This window comes from Petaurus breviceps, unplaced genomic scaffold (assembly GCF_028583685.1).
Source record: "Petaurus breviceps papuanus isolate PSGF00001 unplaced genomic scaffold, PetGlider_PUasm1.0 220, whole genome shotgun sequence".
In the NCBI taxonomy this organism is placed as follows: domain Eukaryota; kingdom Metazoa; phylum Chordata; class Mammalia; order Diprotodontia; family Petauridae; genus Petaurus; species Petaurus breviceps.
In genome coordinates this window covers 5730588-5752471 of record NW_027185876.1, presented here as the reverse complement: position 1 = coordinate 5752471, position 21884 = coordinate 5730588, and the positions used below count along the sequence as shown (strand labels likewise).

Genomic DNA, 21884 nt, shown 5'->3' with positions numbered 1-21884 from the left:
GAGAGAGAGAGAGAGCAAAAAAAGGGTAGCACAGTGAGTGCTGGACTTGAAGTCCAGACGCCTGAGTTCAAATCCCATCTGAAACACTTACTAGCTATGTGATCTTGGGCAAGTCACTTAACCGCTGTCTGCCTCAGTTTCCTCAACTGTAAAATGGGGTTCATACTATCCCCTACCTCCCAGGGTTGTTGTGGGGATCAAGGTGATTTGCAAACCTTAAAGTCCTATAGTGATGCTATCTCCTAAATACCAAGGAGGGAAGGAGAGCACCAGCAGGTGGAGGGATCAGGAAAGGCTTGCTAGGGAATGTCATGCTTGAGCCATTATCAATGATAACTCCCATGTCTTTAAACAATCACACACTATCTCTCTGTGATAGCAAATGCCCTTGCCACCATTTTCTGTGGGAGCCTCTAATCCTCCATATTTGCTATGACCTTGCCAGCTACCTTAAAAGTCACCTCTACAGAACCAAATTGCCCCTTGGAGATCTTGGATCCTGCTTCCTCAGGAACTAGAGGAATCTTCTTTTCAGCTTCTGGCTCCCCACTCTTTCTTGATATAACAAATGCCTTGGCACTGTGGGAACAGTGAGAGTAGACTTGGGGTCAGGGGTTACTGGTTATTGGACACATCATGGCCCCTGCATTCATCTCTGAGCTCGGGGGAAGGGAGGCCCTAGAGAAGCAATCGTTGGCTTAAGAAAATAGTGCTATTCCAGAAAGTCAATAATGTGAATGAATAAATACAAAAAAACCAATAGACTTCCCAGTACATCATTTGAAATCCCTAAGAATAAATGTCTCCAAACTGAACTGAATCTTTCAAGGCTGTTCTAAGAGGCAGCTATGTAATCAGAATATCCTGATGGAAGGCATGGTAATTTAAAAGTTCAAACTGAGTTCCAGCTTTGTCAATGCCATTCTGTTTCCTCAAGAAGGAGTTTGGGGGAAGATCTAGGTGACTCTTATACCTGGCCATCAGGACCTCAGTCTCTGGGCACCATGGGAAGGTTTCATACTTGAAGTTTTTCTCTTTTAGGTCCAACTTTGCATCCAGTTTCATTGGATAAGTTGCCTGGAGCTTCGCCTGGAGCTCAATGCCAGATTGGAAGACAGGGGTGTTGATGGTGACTGCTGCCACAGAGTACCAGTACATGCTACAGTGGAGGCACAAAGCAAGGGTTACATGTGTAATGAGCCAGGGATTATACCTTCTCCTGTTTACACTGTCCAACCTCCCTCAGTGGAATCCTTCTTTCCAGGGGGCAGACAGACAACACACACAGAGAACTATAACTAGGGTGGGTGACTGGGGCTTTGTATCTGAACTTTGCACCAGAACTTCAGGGGCATCTGTACAGCATTTGTACTCCTTTGACAGATGGAAATAACCGACAGGTTATACCCATTTGAAGGAGGTAACAGGCTTTGTGCCTATTTCTACCACTATATCCTTTCTTCTTCTCAATATTTGGGTAAGCCAGAGGTTATCAGCTATATCAAAGATACATTGGTCAAATTTTCTGGAAAAGGAGTTTTATTGTCATCATGAACAACTGTGTTCAACAAGATTGCACCAGAGGTCCAGGGAAGTCAACTTAGGCTAAACTGTGATGCTGGCTACCCATTTAACTAGTTTTATGTGTAGACAAAGAATCTAACAGAGGCATTAAATAAGGAACATTCATGAAAGATGCCCATGGCACAAGGAAGGGGAAAGCAGGCTCCATATGTTGGCCAAGGAGGAATCCCAAGATTTTCTTCTCCCCTAGGTGAGCTTCTGACCGTCCAGCTTTGTCATGCACATTCTCCCAAAAGCAACCTTGTTATGGCATCATGATAGGAGTCTGCCTCCCTTCAAGAGGGTATATCCAAGCTCTTTTCCCAAGAACACTCCTAACCCTTTGGTTTCATGGTGCTTACTCCACTTATAATAATTGCTAGACATAACTTCACACACACACACACACACACACTTGTGTGCACACACACTCATATGCACAAGGAATGAAAGCAAAAGATAAATGGGCTCCAGCACCCAAGCTGCTTCCATAGCAAGACTTGGCAATAAGAAAGATTTAAAGAGACTGTGGAGAGCTAAACCTGCCCAGTTAGGGCTGAAACAACTGAATTTTTCCGGGTAGAAAAGCTGGGTTAATTGAAGGGCTGTCTACCTATGCCCTCCTCTTCCTTCTGAAAGGTACTGAATGAAGCTCATTTATTAAATGAGGAAGTTGGAAACAATGGAATCTAAGGTCCCTTCTAAAGTCCTAAATCTATGACCCAATGAAGGCCCTTTTCCAGGGTTCATAGCCCCTACAAAGGGGTGATTGGCTAATCCATATCTCTTGAAAGAGTTTACCCAGTTCTCTCTCAGAAGAGCCATGGAATCTTATGGGGGAAAGGACAAGTTTCAGTCCCCAAATAAACCAGAAATTCTTCCTGGTCTCTTGCTACCCTTAAAATGAAAAATCATGAGAGAACATTCATTAAGTACTTACTGCTTGCCAAGAACTATATTAAGGACTGGGGAGTAAAAAAAAGACAGCCCCTTCCCTCTAGATGATTACATTCTAATGGGGGGGAGATGACAAATAAAGGGGAATGGTGACTATGACTATGTAAGATCAACTCGGACCTCCATGAGGCATCTCAGAATATAAGAATAGAGAGATGGGGAACAGGAAAACGGACCCTTGGGACCACAGAACCTCATATTCATTCATTTTCCAGGTTGATGCTGCTGCTGCCTCGGCTTCATCCTCTTCATGCTAAGAAATTCCTGAATTCTATGCTTTCTTCTCCTTTTCTGCATCTCTTGCTCTGGGAATTGGGATGAAATAAATTCTACTCTTGTCCCTGGGAAAGGAAAGTCAATAGTCTGCTGTTTATCTATACTCACTAGCCCTTGAGGCTTCCAGACATTCTTTTCCTTATCACTCTTCCCATATATGTGTTGTCTCCCCCTTTAAGAATGTAAGCTTCCTAAGGGCAGGAATTATATCACTTGTGTCTTCCCTAGTCTTTAACACAGCACACTTAATGAACCCTGGATCATGGACTTTCATTGAAAAGGAACAGTGGGGCAGACAGATTTTCTGATTTATTTGGAGCCCGAAACTTGTCCTTTTCCCCCTTAGATTCCATGGTCCTCCTGAGGAAGAAATAGATATCTCCTTTCCATAGACCATGTTCCCTAATTGGTCAATTACTCTTTCATAGGAGCTGGGATCACTGGAGAAAGATCTTCATTGGATCATAGATGTAATGCTGTAAAGGTCCTTAGAGACCACTGAGTCCAACCACCTCATTTTCTAGATGAGGAAGCTGAGGCACAGAGTGGTAACTTGCCAAGAGTTTGAACCCAGGCCATCCTAATTCCAAGTCCAGAACTGTATCTGCTACATGATGCAGACTCTGACTTTACTGGGGAAAGGGGTATGTTCAGCCCCTTGAGTAAGTCATGAATATATATTGATGGAGTAATGGTAACCATCTCCTAGTCATCTGGAGAGGTATGTTATAGGTTCCTTAGAACCCAGAACTCAGTAGCAAAAAAAATCTCACCATCCTCTGTTTGAAACTTCTCTCCTTACCAGGGTTTAATGTCAGCAAGCATTTGCACCATAGGGCTGGATGGCTGAGGAGTAACAGAATCATCAGATAGAGGAAGTGATACTTTGGCATCCACTGTGAATGACAAAACACCAAAAAGGACATCTAAGTCCTGGGAAGAGGATTATAAGACCATTCCCCATCTAGCTCCACCTTCTATCACCAACCTGATTTTCCACTACTCCCCAGGCCATTCCCTACACTCAAGTCAGGCTGGTCTCATATAATAAGGGACCTCAAGGATCATAGGTTTATATTGCTGGAAAAGGCCTCAGAAATCATCTTGTCCAACCACCTCATTTTACAAATAAAAATACTGAGGGTGGCTAAATAGGACTTGTGAGTCCAAAGCAAATTCTTCCTTCCATTGTACCATGATGTCCAACAGCCTCATTTTATAGGTTAGTAAACTGAGGCCCAGAGTCACTTGCCCAAGGTCATACATGTACTAGGCATCAGAGACAGGACCCTGCTTCCCTGAGTCCAGGATTCTTTCCATTACACTACATTTTCTCCTTCCTGGTCCCATGTTCAACCTTTCCTTAATTCCTTGGTTTTTGCTCCTCTACCTTCTTCTCAAGCCTAGCTCAAGTCTGTCCTCTGGAAAGCCTTCCTATGATCACTCTAGCTTGTACTCATCTCCCCTTGTCTGAATTCCTAGAGTCAGACTGCACTTAGAGTCAGAGTCCTGTATGGTCCCTAGGCATCAGCTTTGGTTCTTTAAAAAGATTGTAAGCCCCTTGAGGGCAGGGACTATATCTGCTACCTCATGTAGCAGTTGGAGGTGATGGGGTGACTTAGCCAAACTCACCATTAGCTGAAAGGTGTGCCAGGGCAGTGGCATAGAAACTGTATTCCAAGGGCAGTCCCATGGAGGTAGGAATGGTGTACCAAAGTTCTGCCAGCCCCAGGGCCTGAGTCCACTGGCCTGAGATACCATTGAGGACCTGAGATATTTTCTTCAGAATGCTATATGAATCTGTTGGCTGAGTTAGCTCCTACAGGGACAGAAGAGGGGGGTCAGCAGGAAGGCAAGGTGAGGTTTGGGAAGGTGAAAGGAGGGGACAACCATGGTCAAGTCCACAAGAAGACACTAAGACTGAAGCTTGGGGAAAGTCAGTACCTTCAGAATATCCTGCACAAAGTCCTTGTCCACATCAAAGAAGGCAACTTCTTGATCAAACAACTTTAGATAGGCAGACAGCAATGGCTTGACAGCTGGTAGCTCCTTCCATCCCAACAGCTATAGATGGACAGAGGAAAAAGTGGCTTAGATAACCTTCTGAGCAATCAGTGAATAGAATATTGCTACTAATGACAGAAAGAGATTCTCCTCAAATAGCGTGATACAGTGGAAAGTATTCTGGTTTGGGGATCAAAGGACCTGGGTTCAAATCCCAACCCTGACATTTTATGAGTGACTTAAACTCTCAGGGCCTCAGTTTCCTTTTCTGTAAAATGAAGGAGTTGCACTGGATAGTCTCTACCATTCCTTCCAGATCTAAATCAAAGATCCCATCCTAGCTTCAAAATTTCCATTCCTTGACTGTATTTTCGTCTTTGAAGACTTTTTTTGTTTGTTTCTCACCATTGAATATTATTGTGCCATAAGAAACAAGGAAGGGGACGGTTTCAGAACTCATATGAACTGATGTGAAGAGTAAAGTGAGCAGGACAGGTAACACAATTTATACTGTAATTTGATTCCATAATAACAAAAAAACAACTTAAGAATTCTGATCAATCCAATAATCAACTGATTCCCAAGGATCAGTTGTGAAGAATACTGCCTACATCCTGACTGAGAGGAAAGGGACTCACTGTGCTGAATGAGACAACATTTCCAGCCCATGGGGAAATTTGTCTTGCTTGACTACACATATTTATTACAAGGGTTTTGTGCTTTGTTTTCTTCCCCCTCAGGAGATGAGACCATGAGAGGGAAAGAAAATAAATACTTGTTAATTGAGGGGAAAAAAGAAAATTGAATTTTTTTTAAAAAGGAAAATCTGTCCATTTGTAGCATGCTTGAAGCGGTTTTCTGAATGCCTGGGCAAGTTGTAACAACTCTCTGGTTAGACATTAAGCAGCTTGGAAAAACTGCATTCATTTTTTTTCGGATCTCTAATAATAGCTGCCATTTATATAGTTCCTTTAAGTTTGCAAAGCATCTGTGCACCATCTCATTGGAGCTTTACAGCAATTTGTTGTCATAGGCTCTCTAAACAGAGACGTTAGGTAGCTTCCCAAAGTCACAAAACAAATAAGTATCAGAGTCAGGATTTGAACCTAGGTCTTTCTGACTCTACCTGTGAAACAGCCTTTCTGGGGAAAAAATAGTGCTCTGTGTCATACTGTTGCTATGGACTGACAGCCTTTTGAATTTCCAGAGGTTTGTTCTTTGAAGTTCATGCACTCTTACCTCTAAAGGAACCCAGAGATCAGGCTGATTTAAAGGCCAACAGTGTTTGCAAGTCATTTTAAGCTTCATTTGGATTGGCCAGTGCAGTCTAGTAGACCTCATAACTTAAAGAGGACCTACCATTTTTGCTTTTTGGAGGGGGGAAGGCAGGGCAATTGGGGTTAACTGACTTGCCCAAGGTCACAGGCTAGTAAGTGTTAAGTGTCTGAACACGGATTTGAACTCAGGTCCTTCTGACTCCAGGGCTGGTGAGCCACCTCGCCGCCCCAAGACCTACAATTTTAATTCATTCAATCAACATTTATTAAGCATCTTTTAAGTGTTGGGGATAGACACCAGGGCAAAAGACACTCCTTACCTTCAATTTAATAGCACTATAGGAAAAACAAAAAAAGTCCTGCTTCCTCAGGACTAAGGATAGCTCAAGACTTGTCTGTTTCACCAGAATGAAATTCCTCCAGTCATGCTTAGGTCGAGCAAATAATTAAATTAGCCTTTATATGTGAACATTGGCCCTATGACCAAAGTTAGAATTTCCTAAGCTGTTGTTTGTGTAGGCAAATACTTAGTGACCTAAAGGAGTTAGGAAAGCTCCCAAAGGTGTCCAGGCTAATAGGAATTTGGATACTAATTTTGATAAGCACTTTGAGTGACAATGTATCTAAATCATTGCTACTCAAACTTGCTCTGATATAAAGGCCCAGAATGAATGGCTGAGCCCAAAATCACTGACATATAAAAATCATCTCTATTCCTTTCATTCATATTTTTTCTATTTTGCATAAATGATACATCACCTTATAAGAAATACAAGAAAAAAATAAAATAAATTGAGCAGAGAAAAGCAGGCTAAAGGGTAATCTCATAATTATATTCAGGTATAGGATTTTTTGAAGTAGACACTTGGCAATTATTTTCAACATTCACAAAAATAAAACAAACAGGAAGAGAGGGCTTTAATTAAAGCAGAAGGGGTTCTGGTTGGGCAAAGGAAGAATTTCTTGACAGTTCGATTGAGCCAATGATTAAGAGTAAAATTTTTATTCTTGAAGAACTAGAAAAAGCATACAAGTTTCTGTCTAAATATATATACACCTGCCTCTGGGCAGGAATTAGAGATGATTGCTAAAAATCCTTCTGTGATTCTGCATTTGTATTGTTCAGCTTTTAAATTATTTCGATTAGAAGAAAATGTAAATGGGGATAAGAGCCTTCACTCTAGAGTCAAAGGTCCTGAGCTCTCCTGTCACCTCTAATGCCCACAGCCTGAGCAACAGGGTTCAAACTCAGCCTAGGTTTCCTCATCTGTAAAATAAGGGTGTTACTGGACTTAATGATCTATTAGGTCTTGCCCAGTCCTACATCTACAATCCTTTGATATTTTCAAAATTCCCATTTCTTAATGGCTTTTCCATCTCTATATGCCCTTTGTTTTTGGGCTTCTCATACTACCCCTTGCCTACACATAATACCACTCTGGAAGGTAGATAATAATTCGTGTTTTATGCTTATGGGCTGCTTTCCTTACTCAGAGTGACTACATGATCTATTCATGGTCACACAGCTAATGAGTCTAGGTTTGGAACCCAGGTTTCCTGGCACCCATGGCAGCACCCTTTCCTTTACATGGGTCTCTCCAGTCAACAGGGAAATATGGTGCTCCAAAGCAATGGTAATGCATGAGACTGGCTGATGGGGAGTAAGTAATCTCAAGTAAGGAAGCCTGAGTTCAAATCCTGTGTCTGTCATGTCCTAGCTCAAGAGTTCTTAACTTTTTTGTGTCTTGAAACTTTTTGGCAATCTGAAGAAGCATTGGACCTTTTCTTGGAAAAATGCTTTTAAGTTCCTAAAATAAAATACACAGTATTACAAAGGAGACCAATTATACTGAAATACAGTTATCAAGTTAAAAAAAAGTTCACGGCCTCCAAGCTTAGAACTCCTGACTTAGCTGTATAATCGTGTATAGATCAGCTAATCTGAATCTCAGCTTCCGCAGGAGGGAAAATGTACACCGCCTACTTAATGGGGATGTGGGATAATGTGCTTTATAAATCTATAGGAAGGTAAGTGTTTATTATTAGAGAAATACAGCCTTCTGATTTCACATTATAGGAGATAAAGGATAACACCTACTGTCTCTACAAGTTCCTTTATCTTCCTGTGTGTGGAATATTCCATAAATGATGAATTCGTTTTCTTCACAATCTCTGTCAAGGCTTCAGCTTGTATACCAGCCTAGCAAAACAAAACCAACAAGTGAATGTAATTTAAAAAATTATTGACCCCTTAAACAGCTCTCTCTCCTCATAAAGCAGATCTAAGAACCTGTGCTAGCAGCCATTCTGGGTATGCCACTGTGGTTGCTGCTACAGAGGCTACTGAAGAAAAAGTATTGGGGGGAAAGTTTAGGAAGACTGGAAAGAAGATTTTGTATTTGATACTGGAGGTGATAAGGAGTCACTGGAGTTTATTGAGTGTGGAGGATGAGGGGTAACACAGTCAGACCAGCATTTCAGGAAAATCACTTTGGCAGCTGAATAGAAGATGGATTGAAAGAAGGCCAGCAGTCCCACAACAGGCTCCTGTAATTGTCCAAGACTGAGGAGATGAGGGTCTGTATCAACATGTGTCAGGGGAGAGAAGAGGGTGCATTTGAAAGATGTTACAAAGGCAAAATCACCAGGTCTTAGAAACACATTGGATCTGGGGGGTTGTGAGATGGTGAGGAGTCAAGGATGTTACCTAGGTTTTGAATCAGGAACTGCAAGGTTGGTGGTGCCTTTGACAGTGAGAAGTTTAGAGGAGGTAGGGAGGGTTTGAGGGTGGGGAAACTGAGGCCTTGAGGCCACATGCAGCCCTCTAGGTCCTCAAGTGTGTCCCTTTGCCTCTAAACTCCACAGAACGAATCCCCTTAATGAGAGGATTTGTTCTGTAAAACTTGGACTCAGTCAAAAGGCTGCACCCAAGGACCTAGAAAGCCACATATGGCCTGGAGGTTGCAAGTGCCCCATCTACCCCTCACACAAGCCTGGTTTAGGGGCAAAGACAATGGATTCTGTTTGGGGCATGTTTAATTTACAATGTCTACTAGACATCCAGTTTGAGATGTCTGAAAGGCAATTGGAGACATGAAATTGGAAGTCAGCAGAGAGGTCAGATAGATTTGATAATGGTCAACATAGAGATGACAATTAATTCCGCGAGTGCTGATGAGATCATTGAGTGACTCAGTACAGAGGGAGGTGAGAAGAGAGCCCAGGACAGAATCCTATGGGACATGTACAGTTAGAGGAGACTGAGAAAGAATAGTTGGAGAGATAAGAGGAGAACCAGGAAGGACACATAACCTGAAAACTTAGAAAGAAGAGAATCTCAAGGAGAAAAGGGTGATCAAAAGTGTGAAATGCTGAGGTGAGGTTCACAAGAATGAAGATTGAGGAGAGACCATCGGGTTTAACCAGTAAGAGGTCATCATTAACTAGAGAGAGAAGTTTTGATGGAGTGGTGAGGTGAGAAAACAGATTTTAAGGGGTGAAGAAGTGAGTGAGGGAAGGAAAAGTGGAGGCACCTATTAAAGATGACCTTTTGAAGGAGTTTAGTCACAAAGGGCAGAAGGTTTAAGATGACAGTAAGTGGGGATGGAAGGGGCAAGTGAGAGTTTTTTAAGGATGGGGACATGGGGGCATGTTTGTAGAGAGTAGGGGAAAAGCCAGCAGACTAGGAGACACTGGAGGGAAGTGGCAGATGGAGGTGATGGAGGGGGCAGTCTGATGGAGGAGACAGCATGCCATGGAGCTGCTTGTGCAGGTGGAAGGGCGAGCCTTGGTGAGAAGTAAGGCCACTTCTTCATGTGAGACAATGATGAAGGAGGATGTGGGGCAGAAGGCATTTGAGTAATATAAGATGGGGAAGGAGAGGAAAAGGGGGAGAGCAGGGTGAATGACCACAATTTTTTTCTGTCAAATATCAGGCAAAGCTCTCAGCTGACAGGGGCAATGGGACAGGAGCCAAAGAGGGATGCAAAGATTCAGAAGAAACACTGGAGAGTGGGATAGTGAGTTGACAAAGAAAGCTTGGAAGCATTGCTTAGCAGGTAGGACCTAGTCAAGTTCTGTAACCTAAACTATCAATCAGTCAGCAGTCATTTACTAAGGACCTACAAGCACCGTGCTAGGCACTGAGAATGCAAAGTCTAGAGCAATCTCTGCCCCTAAGAGTTTAAATTCAAAACACGAATCATTGCTCTGACATTTAAACAATAATCATTTATTAAGCACATGAGCTGCTGGACTCTACAGGATATTAAAACAAAGGGGCAACTAGGTGTCGCAGTGGATAGAACAAGCTACCCCTGGAGTCAGGAGGACCTGCGTTCAAATCCAGCTGCAGATGCTTACTGACTGTGTGACTCTGGGCAAGTCACTTAACCCTGATTGGCTAAAAAAAAAAGCCGGATATCCCAGTCCTTGCTCCCAAAGAGCATGCATATTAGTCCAAGGGAAGTAAGACGAAGTAGAGTACACTCCAGAGGATAGGAGGGTTTATTTGAAGGCAGTGTATGAAGTTCAGAGCATTAGTTACCTCTACAAGGCTGATGGCTCCCCCAGCAAAGTATGCCCCCAGACTGGAGATGACAGATGTCGGGAACAGAGTCTCAGGGCTGTTTAAGATGAAGAATCTCACAAAAGCACCAGAGTCATACTCTCCTGGAGCAAAATAAAGAACACCGTGGCTGTTTATCCCATCTCTTGCTTTGTGTCCAGCCAGCTGACATGTGTGCCCTTTTTCTGTAAGATTGTGGCACGGGGTTTGCTCTTCCTATGACTGGAAGCCTGGGGCAGAGCCAGACAGAGCAGGGCAAAGTGTCTTCAGAATCACCTCTCCTCAGTGAGTGCCTGTCTAGCACAACTGGACCTGACCAAGAACGCCCTCAGTGATGCACCCTGCCACAGACCGGCGGGCTTCTGAACAGAGACTTTCAGTGAGAAGGGGATAGAGCCACAGCCTGGGGAGGAAGCCCATTCTCTGGGAACAATGCTAACCAAGAGGAAGACTCTCCTGACTTTAAGCTTCAGTTTTTCTCTTTGTAATTGCCCCCCCTTTGCTTTCCATTCTGCCCTCAGGGCTAATCAGACAAGTCTAATTCATTTTTCTACTTGAGAAATAGATGACAGTATCATGTGTCCAGCCTGTGGCAGGTTCAGCATCCCAATTTCCTTCAGTACAACTGGTACCCAAGCAAAGATCCCCTGGGGATGTCCTCCTATTGAACACATTCAGTGAGAAGCCCACTCCATACCGCCGCACCAGGGGGCTCAGCCAGTTTCGTGTGAGTCCTCTAGATGACTCTGTACATGCCATTATTACTCATCCTAAGTCAAAGCAATTCCCTCCCCGAACTCTGATGTTGGTGGTTTCTTTTTAGTACCTTCCACCCCCCTCCTAGATGCACTACTCTGATTCAGCAAGGTCCTTGCTCTGTGCTCAGGACTGCAATGCTGCCTCAGGTCCTGCTGTTGGACTCGGCAAAATTCATTCAAGCTAAGATGTTACTGACTAAAAGTGCTATCCCATTAAAAACATTTGTAGGTGTTAAAAGTATAAGATTTTTCTCCTCTCTTTCTTTCTTTTTCCCAATGGGGGAAGAGGAGGAATGAGAGAGAGAAAAAATGAATATTCAGTAATTGAAAAATTTTAAAGTTGAAAAAAATAAATTTCTAATAATTATAGTATTTCTATAGGGCTTTAAATATGGTTTTTCATTTGATACAGTTACTCTGTGTAGTGAGTGTTATTTTATCCCCCATTTTACAGAAGGGGAAACTGAAGCTGAGAATGGTTAAGTGACTTGCCCAGGGTCACACACCTAGTGGGTGTCTGAGATTAGAGTTGCTGGTACAACTCTAGTTGCTATAGAAAACTTGCAATACCAGGGACAAAGGATGGACTCTTCAGATCAACTAAATAGATGAAATTCTAGGTGTTCAGAATACTGTGTAAGCCTGGGTCTCCCTGTAGGAACAGGAAGGTCATTAGCCACTATAGATCAGAAAGGTAGCCAGGATGACAAAGGGACCAAAACCAAGTAGCTGAAAAAAAGACCTTGGAGACACAAGTAACTATGAGGGGGTGAGGAGATGAGATGGAATGGAACTTCAGAACTTGAGAGTGGAAAGCAGACCATCTATCTAGTTCAATCCATACATAAAAGGAATCTCTACTATAAAATACCAGACAAGTGGTTGTCTGATCTCAGTTTGAAGACCTTTAAGGAAGAAGAAGCCAGTTCCTCTCGGCAGCCCACTCCACTTTGGTGCAGCTCTGGTAGAGGTTTTGACTGATGGCAACCCTAAATTGACCTCTTTGCTACGTCCACCTTCTGATTTTGCTTTCTGGGACCAAACATGGCAGAGCTGTCTTCTCACTTTGGAAGGGCTGTCATGCAGAAGAGGAAGGAAACTCATCTTGCTTTGTCTCATTGGCAGAACTGGAAGCGATAGGTTGAAATTACAGAGATGTGGGTTTTGACTCCATGTACAGGAAGTAGCAACAACAACAGTGACAACTTCTTGATAATTAGTGAAATTAATTAACCATAAGAGGACGCTGAGTTCCTTATCACCATAAGCCTTCATGGGGAGGCTGGACAACCACTTGATGGGCACATTCTACCAGGTACACACATACTTTGAGTGGCAGCTAGACTAGTTCTTAGAACTTAGACTCAGACACCATCTGGTCCAACACCTTCATTTTATAGGTGACTTATAAGATCCGTTCAAGCTCTAAGTTTCCAAAGATGAATGATCACGTAGAATGAACAAAGGAATGAATAGAAAAGAATGAATTATAAGCATTGTGGCACCTACAGAAATTTGGATACTCCTCTTTGCTATGGATAATCTTAATTTTTCATTCTTAGACTGGGTTTCAGTGTATGTGATTAAAATCAACTCTACAGTGCCTCCTAGAGAAGTTTTCTTGATTTTACATCACCTCTTTACTTAGCCTAAGAGGAATATATACTCGGATACCATAGCTCTATTAAGTGACCTTACCCATCGCCCTTTGGAAAAGTCAAGGTCACCCACTGCATCCTGGACCATCGCCAGTTGTTTTGACTTTTGTCTTGCCACTGGACTCTGATGACTTCGGAGGAGAGAGTGAGGCTGACTACATTGTGCGTTTCTGCCTCCCTTAAATCCAATTGACACAAAAGTCAAGCATTGGTCCTCTTTAGGAGCAAAGGATGAGCAACAATCACACTGGGATCACAAGACTGAGAGGTCGAAGTGACCTTAGGACCCTAAGACAGCACAGTATGAAAGGTGGCGCAGCAGAGTGGAAAGACAAGTAGATGTGAATCCCAGCTACATGTTTAATCTCCTTGTGATTCTGGATACATCACTTCCCTTTCCTGAGCCTCAGTTTACACATGTATAAAATGAGGATGTCAGACTAGACGAGTTCTAAGGTATCTTTCTGATGGACATTTGATGAGTGAATCCAACTTTCTCGTATGAAAATAGAAATGATGTTCAATAGAGTTGTTTAGTAGCCCAGAAAGCAAATGAATCTTGGCTCAAACACCTTGGGTGACCTTTGGCAAATCACTCTCTCTCTCTCTCTCTGAAGCCCATTTCCTTGTCTGGAAAATAAGGGGGCTAGATTAGAGGATATCTGAGGTCCTTTCCAGATAAAACATTATTCTGACAAATTTCAATGGGGTAGAGGAATAGAACAACGTTTTCCAGGGGGAAAACTCTCAACTAATAAAGAATTCACTATGAATGCTAGTAATACATTAGACCTGAGAGCATCTGGAGGGCAGAAACTATGCGTTTGCTTTTCTTTCTTACTCTAGTATTTAGTACAGGATCTGGCATACAATGGGCATTTGATAAGTGCTTGTTGACTTGACTTGGCCCTACAAAAATGAAAAAGAAAAAAAATGTCCTCCAGTATAGCCTTAATGGAAACAACCCCACATTATCCCTTTTACTTACTGAAGAAGCGAGAGACATGAATAGCTTTACTGTAGCGGAAAGTCAGGTGGTCCAGTTTGGAACTCAAGAGTTTGATGGCGATGTTGCTTGCTGCAGACCTAGATATAATTAACACAAGCATGTCGATTCAGTTTAATCCCTTTACTAAGTATAGTCAAGACCTCCACAGAAATAAACAATAGTTTATAATCCTGCATATTTTATTTTATACATTAAAAACATCTTTTTTGTTGTTTTGGGGGGGCTGTCTCCCTATCTTGCCCAATGTTCAATCAAGAGCTAATCCAACTACCAATTGGCATAAAATCTTGACCTGGTCCTTTTCCATCTTTGGCTACTTTGGTCCTTCTTGGGCAGCTTGGTGGTCCTCTGCTTCTGGGGGCTCATCACATTAGTGCCAGATTTAATGCTGACATCCACATCCAATCAGCTTAGCCTACTGTAACTCCAAACTCCTCAGCTCAAACCATCCACCAGCTTCAGCCTCCCCAGTAATAGGGTTTATCAAAGTGTTCCACCAGACTGTCTCTTACAACACTATTCAGAGAAGGGATCCACAGACTGACCCAGACTGCCAAAGGAATCCTGAACACTCATGAAAAAGGTTAAACATCTTGATTCTATAAAATGATGCTTGTTCTAAATGTGTTAGTTTTTCTGAATTGATTTTTTTGTATTTTTTCTTTATTATAATAGATGGCTCTCAGAAAGATGGGGATGTATTTGAAAATAATATAAACAAAATATACCAACAAATTAAAAGTAATCATAATAAGAGTGGAAGGATGACCAGCTAATGGCTTCCTATATTTATATATAGAATTTAAGCAGGAGAGAATTCTCCAGAGGTCCTCACAGAATTGTTCTGAGGATACAAGATAATAGGTGTAGAGTTCTTTGTTAACCTTATATTGCTATATTAATGTTAATTATTATTTTCATTATTATGGGAGGTACATAGAACATAGCTTGAGACTTCCATTGAAGGGAGAAATATCTCCTTCCTATTCTTCTTAGCTTTAAGACACTAAAGGAATTTGACATTCGGGGCGGCAAGGTGGTGCAGTGAATGGAACACCAACCCTGGAGTCAGGAGGGCCTGAGTTCAATTTCAGCCTCAGGCACTTAGCACCTACCAGCCGTGTGACCTTGGGCAAGTCACTTAACCTCAATTGTCCTGCCTTCCCCCATCCAAAAAGAAAAAAAAATGAAATTTGACATTGCCCTAAATGAGACAGATCAGTGGAGATGTAAGGTAGTGTAGCGTAGGGTGTGTGAGGGTGGGGAGAGATGCTATATTGACAGCTAAAATTGAATTTTCCAGGTTACGGTCATCTTATAACAATGTTGTCCTTAGTTTTCTAAAATTGAATTCCAAGAACCTGAAGCAAGAACATCCCACAGTCAGCCCTTTTATCATGATGAGATCAAGGTAATGTGTCTTGGGCAAGTTCTAATTAATCTGGAGCCTTCAGGGGCTAACTGGATTGTCACCATCTACATCCTTGTCCTGACCCACATAAAAAAATAAAAAGGTGCGGGCCTGGAAAACAGTTAGTTGGACTTTTTATACCAAATCAGATGCATTGGAAATTTTATTTCCCATAAGGCCTTTGCTTAGAAAGTGGTTCTTTGAGGACAATTAGTTCTAAAGACTCGTAAACATGTTCGATGATAAATGAACATAAGAGAGAGCTAAAGAAGGCAGGATAAATAGCAGTAAAGATGCCCAGAAATTCTCAGGAGAGAAATATCCAAGAAGTGAACCAGCCAAGAAAATCCATGGCCTCAGATACCTCTCCACAAAGGTGAGGCGAGGTAACAAGAAAGATGTAGCAGAGTTCTTAACGCAAAAAAAGAGATAGATTTGATCCCCTAAGTTTTAGTGAGAATTAGTGGGTGAGGACCTAGGGTTAGATTATAACTTGGAAAGGTGCACTTTATTCAAAAGAAACAGGAGAGATAAAAAAGGTGGGGGAAAGGAAATAGTATTGTTTATTAAGAAAATACATTCGTAGGAGGAAAGATGGTACAAAAAAGCATTTGGGGTGAATAGTGACAAAAGCAAAGAATGAAAGAATATTGTCATCTGTGTGCACTGCAGATGACCTGGACAGAAAGAGAACAAAATATAAGGAGATATATAAACAAATCATAAGCATGGAGTCATAACAGAGTGGTAATGGGGGATTTCAATTGTTTGGACATCTGCTGGTTCTCTCTCTCTCCCTCTCTCTCTGCCAAAACCAGCACAGCTAATAATTTCTTCACCAGCCTTAATGATCATTTTATCCTTCAAAAGGTAGAGGAACCAGCAAGGGCACTTCGAATATGGATTTGACTTTTGCCAACAAAGAGAAGCTGGTTTCTGGGGTAGAAATGATAGTACCCATGGGAGAGCATCTTAGAATTTGTGATAGAGAAGAGGAAAACTGATCAGTCTGAAGGGCACCCTTAGTTTTAGGAGAGAAGATTTCAAAGGCCTTTGAGGAAGGTTTAGGGATAATCTCTTAGCTAAAATTCTACAGTGGATGTCAGACCAAGAAACCTGGAAATCTTTAATGCAGAGGTCTTTATCCTGGGGTGTCTTGATTTCTGCGGGGCTCATAGATAGATTTTGGGGTGGGGGTCAGTAAACTTAGAAGGGAAAAATCTATCTATATTTTCATTAACTTCTAACCAAAATTTAGCATTTCCTTTAATTAGTTAAAAATATTACCCTGAGAAAAAGTTCGTACACTTCACAGACTGCCAAAGGGGTCTGCAACATTAAAAGGATCAAGAATACCTGCTCTAAAGAATTAAATCCTTAAAATTAGGGTTTTGGACTATGAACAAAAAATTACATGTGGTACTGAGCTATCACTAAAAGATATAATCTTTTAATATCTATATGATCATTTAATTCATATTTATTTAATTTAATATAATTATTTAAACTTGATGTAGTCTTATGCATCAATTAAAATAATGTGGCTTCTCTTTGGGGGTAAAATTAAATTCTGAAGATGCAAAGAGGAAAAATTCTACTAAACAAAAAGGGGAGTAGCCTAAAAAGACTGCCACTGAGGCAAAGAGAATTAGTTTATCCATTGAAAAATTTCAAAGACATAAATACTGCTAATGTACAAAATGATTCAATGAAACTGAACACTGTGATTATAGTGAGTGAGTTTGGTCCCAGAGAAAGAGATAAAGAAATAAGGAAATGCATCTCCCACATTATTATGGGCATGGAATGCTGCATATGCTATCCATACATTGGTTGTTTTTACTTCATTGTTTTCTATAATTTTGATTACAAGGAAAGCTCACTGGGCAGGGAAGGCAGGGAAAGGGAGTGTTTGGAAATTATTGTGATGGAAAGAGAAAAGGCATCAATGAAATTTTTAAAAATAAAGAAACCCCCAAAAGTTGGAAGCAAAGGCAGATAATGGATGAAGAATACCAAAAAATGATGCTGTCCTGTAAGAATTACATCAAGAGAGCTAAAGCTCAAAATGAACTGAGGTTCAGGCAAGGAAAACTAAGGAAAACAAAATGGGGGATCTGCCTTTAAAAAAAGGAACTTCATTAGGGAAAAAAGAAAGATTAAAGAAGGGAGAAGACTTCAGAGTGGAGAGAATGAGGACCAATAGCAATGAATAATGGTGGGAAGGTAGAACTACTCAACTCTTATTGTGATTATTTTCTCTACTAAAGAGAAGGACCTTTGAAGTGGACAGGAGAGAACAAATGGAGTATACCTCAAAGTCAGAGGACTGATTATTGAGTCTGCCAAAAGCAGAGACTCAGAACAAAGTTTGGAGGTGGAGAGTTGGGTGGGGGGCAATAGTTTGACATGACTGTCTAGTTGATTTTGTCTCTCCATTTCATTTTCAAGGAAGGAAGGAAGGAGAACCAGAAAAAGGAGGAGGGAAGGAAGGAAACAAGGATTTATTAAGCACCTACTATGTTCCAGATACTGTGTTAAATACTTTGCAAAAAATATCTCATTTGATCCTCACAACAACCCTAGGAGGAAGATGTAATTAATATTCCCATTTTATAGTTAAGGAAACTGAGGCAAACAGAGGTTAAGTGATTTGCCCAGTGTCACACAGCTAGTTAATGTCTGAGTCTGGGTTTGAACTCAAGTCTTTCTACCTCCAGGTCCAGAACTCTATCCCTCATGCCGCCAAGATGCCTAGGACATAAATGGTTTCAGACAGAGGGAAAAGCAAATTATCTAAACTCCAACTGAGTCTTATAAGACTTCTTTTGCAGAGTCTCCCTCCAAAAGTGAGTTTGGAGCATGGGGTCCCCATAAGGAGATTATCTAGTACCTACATGATATCAGATAGTGTTACAATTCAATAGAACTGAAAGTGACCTCAGAGGTCAACTAGTCCAACCCTATCATTTTACAGATAAAGAAACTAAAGTCAGAGGCTAAATTACTTGTCTAAGCTGACAGAAATAGGACATAAACTGAAGTTTTCTAACTCTAAAGCCAGTGTTATTTTCTACTTTACTATGATGCCTCTCTCTTTCCTTGGGACAGAGACCTTGTAGAGGTAGACCTTGTAGAGTACCTGTAGAGATCAAGAGGAGAAGATTCAAAGACAGATTAAATACCAATTAGTGTTTGATATTTTGTATTTGCAAAGAGTTTTGTCCTTAGAGATGAAGATCCTCTTTTGGAGAGAAAAGGCTGCCCGCAACCAAGGTTCTGGTAACTGAGAGACTCATTACAGGGAGAAAAAGATGCAGAGAGACTGACAATTGGGATATGAATATTTGTTGGCCCATTTCTTTAAAAGAGGTGAAGCTTAAACCTCTGTGCTACCAGCTAGAAGAGAGCTGGGAAGAACCCAGTTTTCTTATGAAGAGGAAATATCTCAGCTGAACATTCCAGCTGAAGCCAGAAGCTGGAAGCAGAATAAAAGCTCCACAAATATTTGCCCAGTTGAGTAATGCCTAGCAATGATAACTAGACCAATAGAGCAAAGCTGGGCAGAGAGCATAAAGAAAGAAGAGATTACAGACCATTCTTCCATGCTCAGAAGAGCCTGCTAGCCATTCACTGGGATGGTCAGCAGGGAGCAAGCCCAGTGAAAGCAGAAAAAATAGCATCACCAAAAGACCCTGAAAATGTCTCCAGGCATTCCATAGGTGCAGCCTGTCCACACATGGCACATGTATGTGCCCCTTTTGTTCTTTCTCGTGTTCTCCCTAGGTATGGCCAATATTCCCACCTATGATATGTGCAATGTGAGTGTGAGAAATGTTATGTTGCAACTTCTTACTATGCTAGTTCATTAAATATGTCTGTTCTTAACTAAATGTGCCCTCTGGCTAACTAGACAAAGTAATAACACTGTGGGGAAAGGGTTTGTGAGCTGCAGTTGTTGAGCGGATTCAGATCCACAGAATACTTTGTGACTATTTGTTGGAGGGAACCTAATTGCAAATGGAGGAGCATTCCCAAGTGCTACATAAAAGTAGGTAATAGGGAGTTTTTATTGGAGATAAATAGAGAAATAGTAAGAAACTATCTAGCTGCCCTTGATGAGTTTTAATTGAAGACCTAGGTGAACTATAATCTAGGGTGCTCAATATATTGGCATATATGGTTGTTTAATCTTTCAATGAGCTTTGAAAGATTGTAGATAGCAAAGGATCTTAATGCACCCCTTTCACACCTAGATAAATCAAACTAAAAAATAAACAAGGACTTGAATAGAACTTGAGAAAAATTAGACATGCTAGCTCTCCTTTGATTACTAGAAGGGAATAGGAAGGAATTCATATACCTCCGAGCTATATAGGACACCTTTACAAAAACTGACCAAGTATTTTGGCATAAAGAGCTCACCAAAAATACAAAAAAGCCGAAACACTAAACAAAACAAAACCCTTTATTATTGATCGCAATGTAATAAAACTATATTCAGTAAAGAGCTCTTAAAGAAAGAACTGAAAGGCAAATGGATACTAAATAACATAATTTTAAATAACTGGTGGGTTAAAGAATATATTATAGAAAAAATTAAAAATTTCTTCAAAGAAAATTATAAGAATGAGACAGCATACCCAAACTCCTGGGATGCAACTAAAGCAACATGTGGGGGAAATTTAGGTCCCTAAACTTTTTAATTAACAAGAGAGAGAAAGAAAAAAAATCCAATGAATCAGGTAAGCAACTGAAAAAAAAAGCCCCAACCTTGAGCAACAAAACAAAAATCTCAAACTAAATAAAATAGAAATTAATAAAATTGAAAGAAAAAATACAATTAAATTGATAAATACAATTAGGAGCTCTTAAAAAACTAATAACACAAATAGCCAATATGTTTTTTTAAAGAGAAATTAAAATTGCTGACATTGAAAATGATAAATGGGGGTGGCTAGGTGGCACAGTGAGTAAAGCACCAGCCCCAGAGTCAGGACCTGAGTTCAGTTCCAGCCTCAGACACTTAATACCCATACACACTAAAAAATGGGCCGCGTAACCTTGGGCAAGTTACTTAACCCCAACTGCCCTCCAAAAAGGCAAAAAAAAAAATGATAAATGAGAACTCACAACAATTGAAGGGGAAACAAAAGAAATTATTTTTAAAAATCATTTTGCTCAAATATGCTTATAAAACTGAAAACTTAGAGAAAATGGATGAATACTTACAAAAATATAAAATGTGTAGATTAAAAAAAGAAGTAAAAGATAATTTAAATAAAACAATAACTTTTAAAACTGAACAATTCATAAATTAACTCCCAAAGAATAAAATTTCTAGGAGGAAATGACTATATCAGGGAACTATATCAAATATTTAAAGAATAATTTATTCCAATATTATATGAATTGTTTGCAATAATAAGAGAAAACACTTTTATAGTTTTTTTCTATGATATAAAGATGGCCTTGATTACCAAGAAGAGACAGAGGAGACAGAAAACTACAGACTAATATCCCTAATGAATAGTGGGCTAAAATTTTAAAATAAAATGTTAGCAAGTAGGCTCTAACAACATGTTAGAATTATTAAATACTATGACTAGGTTGGGTTCATGCCAGAAAGGGTTGGTTCAACATAAAGGAAATTATGAATATAATAAATCATGTTAACAACATAAATAATATGAACCATATGGTATATAAATTGATGCTGAAAAGGCTTTTGAAAAAATCTTGAATCAATTATTATTTTTAAAATATCTAGAAAGCATGCAGATAGACTCCTCCTTAATATAATAAATACAATTTATCTAAATCTAAGAGGAAACGTTATAAGATATAGAATTAGAGGCCTTTCCAATAAGACTAAGGGTAAAGTAAGGATTTCTGTTATCACAGCTACTATTTAGCATGGTGCTAGAAATAATCACTATAGCAATAAGAGAAATAGAAGGAATAATCATAGATAAATTAATTGAAACAATAAATTCAATTTGCAGAATATAAAATAAATCCATAGGAATCATCAGAGCATTCCTGAATGTTATCAATAGCAGAAGAATATAGAAAGTAAAATTTAATTTAAAAAAAACTATGGAAGCTATCCTACCAAGATGTACCAAGAACTTATGAACTGAGAACTGTAAAATACTCTGTACAGAAATAAAGACAAACCTAAACAATGAGAGAAAAGCTACTTACTCATAGATAGGTCAATATAATAAAAATAATATTACCTAAATTAATTTGCTTATTTATTATTATATCAAACTATCAAAGGAATATGTTATAAAATTAGAAAAAATAATGAAATTCATATGGAGGAACCAAAGGTCAAGAATCTCAAAGGTTATAGTAAAAAATAAAAGCAGGAAATGGTTGTGGGAAGGGAGATGTTT

The 21884-nt window shown here is 40.2% G+C and overlaps 1 protein-coding gene across 1 annotated transcript in view; it reads right to left on the bottom strand.

Annotated features, from left to right (window-relative positions):
- LOC138166096 (vitellogenin-2-like) overlaps positions 1 to 21884 on the bottom strand; it is a 65630-nt gene that overhangs the window by 14828 nt on the left and 28918 nt on the right. Inside the window, 8 exon segments of the mRNA XM_069094522.1 lie at positions 450 to 579; positions 974 to 1159; positions 3599 to 3692; positions 4429 to 4615; positions 4741 to 4860; positions 8176 to 8277; positions 10624 to 10748; positions 14049 to 14146. Of these exon segments, the coding sequence (XP_068950623.1) occupies positions 450 to 579; positions 974 to 1159; positions 3599 to 3692; positions 4429 to 4615; positions 4741 to 4860; positions 8176 to 8277; positions 10624 to 10748; positions 14049 to 14146 (1042 nt within the window).